This window comes from Cydia amplana, chromosome 13 (genome assembly GCF_948474715.1).
Source record: "Cydia amplana chromosome 13, ilCydAmpl1.1, whole genome shotgun sequence".
NCBI classification, from domain to species: domain Eukaryota; kingdom Metazoa; phylum Arthropoda; class Insecta; order Lepidoptera; family Tortricidae; genus Cydia; species Cydia amplana.
The window spans coordinates 603,497-608,908 of NC_086081.1; the positions used below are offsets into that span (position 1 = coordinate 603,497).

The 5,412-nt window shown below is 44.3% G+C and overlaps 1 protein-coding gene across 1 annotated transcript; it reads right to left on the minus strand.

Moving 5' to 3' along the window:
* Nucleotides 1-1,375: 1,375 nt before the first annotated feature.
* Nucleotides 1,376-3,698, minus strand: LOC134653667 (uncharacterized). Its single transcript, XM_063509061.1, has 2 exons — nucleotides 2,406-3,698; nucleotides 1,376-1,603 (listed from the first exon to the last, which is right to left on the minus strand). Exons 1-2 carry the CDS (start codon nucleotides 3,696-3,698, stop codon nucleotides 1,376-1,378), a joined length of 1,521 nt encoding a protein of 506 aa, XP_063365131.1.
* Between the last annotated feature and the right edge of the window lie 1,714 nt (nucleotides 3,699-5,412).

The following is a 5,412-nucleotide window of genomic DNA, read 5'->3' on the forward strand; positions in this document are numbered from 1 at the left end:
GCATATGGAGGATTAAACTGCCAGGTGATTTGCATGTTTGTCAGCTGGTTGTTTATAGCAGTCTGATTTGACTCGTTTCGCAGAAACGTGTAAAGTTCGGAAAGATACCTATCACAACCTACGAAATTCCGTCCGCAGTCAGAACGGATTGTTTTGCAATACCCGCGTCGGGATATGAACCTACGCAATGCGTTAAGAAAAGATTCGGTTGAAAGATCGGGAACTAATTCCAAATGGATTGCTTTCGTTGATTGGCAAACGAACACGCATACGTATGATTTATAAACTTTCGCGTTACGAAGTTTACTTGTTTTGAGAAAGAAGTGTCCCGCAAAGTCAACGGAAGTATTTAAGAAGGGACGAAGTGATCGAACCCTAGTAGTAGGTAATTGAGCCATTGATGGCTGTGGTGCGACAGGTCGTGCACGAACACAAGATACGCAGCGTCGTGTGCGCATACGCACAGCATCGCGAGCACACAGGATCCAGTAGGTCTGTGCGAGGGCAAACTGCAAAGTTTGAGGTCCCACATGTAAATGTGTTTTATGATAGTGATCAATGAGAAGATTCGTGAAATGGTGTTTCTTGGGTAACAGAATTTGATGCTTGGCATCATACGGTACGTTTCCCCGATTTATTCTGCCGCCGACCCTGAGGAGTCCGGCATCGTCCAAGAAAGGTTTCAGTTTCTGAAGATGTTTTGTACATCTATCGTCGTCCTTGAGACGCGAGATGTCTTCAGAAAAGCATTCACTTTGGACAAGTGATATAATTCGACTGAGAGCTTGTTTTGTCTCAGGAACTGTGACATGTTTAGTCGTAGGACTATTGGCTTTACGACATTTGTTTATGAATCGTAACATATACGAAATGACGCGTAGCATCCTTGGAAGCGATGAGAATCGCTCAATGAACTCTAAGCTTTTAGGTTCATTGGTTTGTGTGAGAAGAACATGCTTGCGACGTTCTTCGTCGGTGTGACATACGACGTTAGTCTTAGGCCACTCTGACTCATCTTTACTGAGCCAAGCAGGTCCCTTGAACCACAGTTGATGGTTCAACTGTGATGGGAGAACACCACGAGACGCGGGGTCTGCGGGGTTATCTGCGGATTGAACGTGATGCCACTGCGAGGCAAGCACGTTGCTTGTTGTCTCCGCTATGCGGTTAGACACATATGTCCGCCACTTGTCTGGAGACGAACGTAACCAGGCAAGAGTTATAGTGGAATCGGACCAAGCGTAGACTTGGTCGAAAGACAATCTACTGCTGTAAGCAGTGAGGACCTTTTTTATCAATTTTGACAGAAGATGAGCACCGCATAGCTCCAATCGAGGGATAGTAAGCCGTTTCAACGGCGCAACTTTTGTTTTCCCTATGAGAAGGTGAGTGCTAATGGCACCGTTCGAGTCAACGACACGAATGTAGACGCAGGCGGCGTACGCCTTTTCAGATGCGTCTGAAAAACCATGAAGTGACACTTCATGTGTGCTAGGAAGCACATGACGAGGTAACGCAATATCTTGTAGCAACGGCAGTTCGTCGATGAACCGAAACCACAAGTCACAGATACCCTGTGGAGGGGCAGCATCCCAACCTGAGCCTGATACCCATAAAAGTTGGATTAAATGCTTCACGAATACTGTCACTGGACTTAGAAATCCGAGGGGATCGTAAATCTTAGCGATTTCTGCTAACATTATACGTTTTGTACATTTGCGTGAGTTAGCTACTCCATCCGTTTGATAGGAAAAAACGTCAGATTTAGGGTTCCACTTGAGCCCTAAGACTTTGACGGAAGTGTCAGTGTCAAGTGCTGACAGAATAAGAGCGTCATCATGACTGGAAGCATCATCGTTTAAATGCGATAAAAACTCGGAACTATTACTGGTCCATTTGCGGAGTTCAAAGGTTCCTGCCTTGCAAATGGAAGTTAGCTGATGCTGAAGAGTGATAGCATCTTCAACCGTATCAACTCCAGTAACGACATCATCAACAAATACTTCGTTAAGAAGTACTTGCGAGGCAAGTGGGAAGTTGGCAGCTTCATCAATTGCTAATTGACGAAGTGTTCGCAAAGCGAGAAAAGGCGCGGAAGCGACGCCGAATGTGACAGAGCACATACGATATTCCTTTACGGGATCATGGGGAGAGAATCTCCAAAGAATCCGATGAAAGTCACGGTGTTCTTTACAAAGACCGATGTAGCGATACATCATTTTGAGATCAGCCGTAAAGACGATTTTATGAAGTCTGTACTTCAGTAAAATTTCAGAAATGTCTTGGTGCAATTTTTGACCAGTGAGAAGATTATCGTTAAGAGAACGACCAGATGTAGTCTTGCATGAAGCGTCATACACAATACGATGCTTCGTAGTAATCGTAGTGGATGTGGAACTCTTCACCACAATGTGGTGGGGTAGATAGTAGGGGGGAGTGCCAGGACTCGCTGAGTCAGTGACCGGCTCCATATGTCCCAAGTCTAAGTATTCTTGGATACCTTTGTTATAGTTCTCACGTAAGGCAGGGTCGCGAGACAGGCGTGCCTCTAGTTTAGTTAAACGCGAGAGAGCTATAGCACGAGAATCGCCCAAGGGCGGAGCGTTCTCCTTGAAGGGCAGAGAAACTGTATATTTCCCATTTGCATCTCGTGTGTGAGTATCGACGAAGATCGACTCACAGCGTAATTCATCTTTTGTAAGATGTGGATGTTCTGGTAGGGATTCCAACTCCCAGAACCTTTGAAGTTTCATGTCAAGTTGGCAAGTGTTCAAGTTGACACTTAGTCGTTTCATACTTTCATATGAAATTCTACCACCTATCAAATAACCAAAAATGCTATTGATGGCCACGGGTGTGCCCGGTGGGCCCTTGATATTATCCAGTAGCAGTATGCTATCCAGGTAATCAGATCCCAGTAGCAGTTCAACAGGCCGTGTTGAGCGCAGCTCTGGGTCCGCTAGATCAAGATTTTGAAGGTGTTGAAACTTCCGAATATTCCCAATTGATTGAGGAATATAATTAATGTAGCTTGTCAAGTCAGACAAGATATAAGCTTCGATGTGAAGCTTCGGCTCGGGTTTGTTGTGAGGTGTGACCTCGCACAACACGTAACCACGTGGTTGGACTTCGCCACCAATGCCGGTGAGAGTGGTGCCCGGCGGCGCGGAGTACCGCGGCAGGCCGAGACGTTGGACGCACGACTCAGAAATGAGCGTGGTCTGCGCACCTTGATCCACAAGGGTGCGAACGGACCGCGGCGTGTAAGGCCCTTGGTTCCAGGGTCGTAAGTTTACAAGCGCAGTCGTAAGTAAGACCGTACAGTTCTTACTAGAAGGATGCCCCGTAGCTCCATGTAATGGAGTGGGCGTGAAGGTTTCCGCTACTGAGCGCAACTCAGGGGAAGAAGAAGACTCCGTAGTCAGTAAGACGTTTGGAGGCGGCGCATCTTCATGTAATGAAGAATGATGCCTTTGAGTGCAGACGCGGCAAGCATGGCGCGACTTGCAGTCTTTAGATTCGTGACCACTAAATAAACAATTGGTGCAAAGTTTATTTTGTTCCACGAAATGTTTTCGTTCCTTTAAAGTGAGCGTATTAAACTTCTCACATTTATATAAAGGATGCGAATTGTCCTTACAATACGCGCATTTAAATTTATTTAAATAATCCACCGCAGTTGTAGCATGTACACTCATAGTACGCGAGTTACGCGCAAACGAAGAGTTATTATTGCGCGGTGCATTATATTGCACGTCGGAGTGCGCGCGAGTAAGCGACATCGCACGCTTTCCCGCCAAAGCATTGCGCGATGACGTCACCGCAGCTGACCGGGCCGAGCCAGCCGCTCCGCCAGCAGCAGCGAGCGCGGGCGCCGCGCGCTGCGCAGGCCCCGCGGATGTACTTGAAGTACGTGCGGACGCGGTCATCACTTCAGATGCCGCTAGTTCCTTATCGAGGAAATCGAGTAATTCGGCCACGTCAGGAATTTCACATGAAGTTTTTAATGATAATTCAAAACGCCTACGAATATGAGTTGTAATTTTGCGTAGCAAAATATTTAAAAGTACGAAACTCCAGTCGTCAACTGGTAAACCTAATGATTTTAAAGCAGTAATATTCTCGTGATAACAATTCATCAAGTTACGTAAACTTGATTCAACATTTTTCTCGTTAACTGACTCACAGTCAAAAATGTTGTCAAAGTGTTTTGTTGAAATAATTCGTTTGTTTTCATAACGCGAAATTAATACCTGTAAGGCATTTTCGTAATTAGAATCCGTAACAGGGTGAGAGTCAGGATGGCGGGTGTATGTAAACAAAAATAAACAAAAAGCATACCATATTTTAGTACCTAATTTGTACTATTTGGTACCTCATATAAAAAAATTAGTACCTCACGGTATTTAAAGTTATCAGCAAAAAACGTTACACCCGCCAACCTGACAGTCAGAATGGCGGGTGTATTTTATTACGCTATGATCCCGCGATTATTGATAAATTCTATAAACGCCAAATTTTAGTACCTTTTTAGTACTTTCATATTCAATTATAAATTGAGCCATTTTATTTGTGGTTTCCGAGTTATACTCATTTTACACTTTGCATTGCTATTCAAAAAATTCAGGCGCTTTAATTTTTCACCGTATCGATATCGTTTTTAAGAAAAAACGCTACGCTACAACTATTTTTATTACGCCAGGATTTAGTACCTTTCATGATTAATCTGTTACCCTTTCACGGTTAATCTGTTAGGTTCAATTAACTATGAAAATTACGTCTTACAAATGGCCAGGCGCCATGTCAAAGGATTCTTCCTAAGAAGAAATTCCGCTCTTCGTTGTGCATGTAATTGTGTACATAATACCTACTCTTAAGTACATGGTGATTAATCAAATAAGAAGAGTGGAGATCGAGGGGGGAGGCCTTTGCCCAGCAGTGGGACACTGTATAGGCTTATAATAATAAAAATAATAGGCCCATCTAGTGCGCGGCAAGTCACCACCTGCCTCGATAACTTGTGAACACATTGTTATGGCAGGTGTCCGTACGTCTTTGTAATAACCCAGTCTTATAGTCCACCCAAAACTTCAATCCATAGATCGGTATACTGTTCTCTTTTTCTACAATAGTCCCAATGCCTGCTGATACCGGTTCATGGGTGTCTATTGTTGCACCTGTGAACGGGTTCCAGCAGGCGTTCTACTTGACATAAAAGCTCTCCAAGGGGCCTCTACGTGTTGGATCTGTGTCCCCACGCAAGCCTATCAGAAAACCGGGATTATAGGCCCGTGATATCCAAGGAGATACAAAAATAATAATATGTATTTATAATAATACACTAACTATCCGTCCTGAGCAATTTCTATTTCGTTAATGTCTGCCCTATTATTGGGCACATTAATGTGCAAT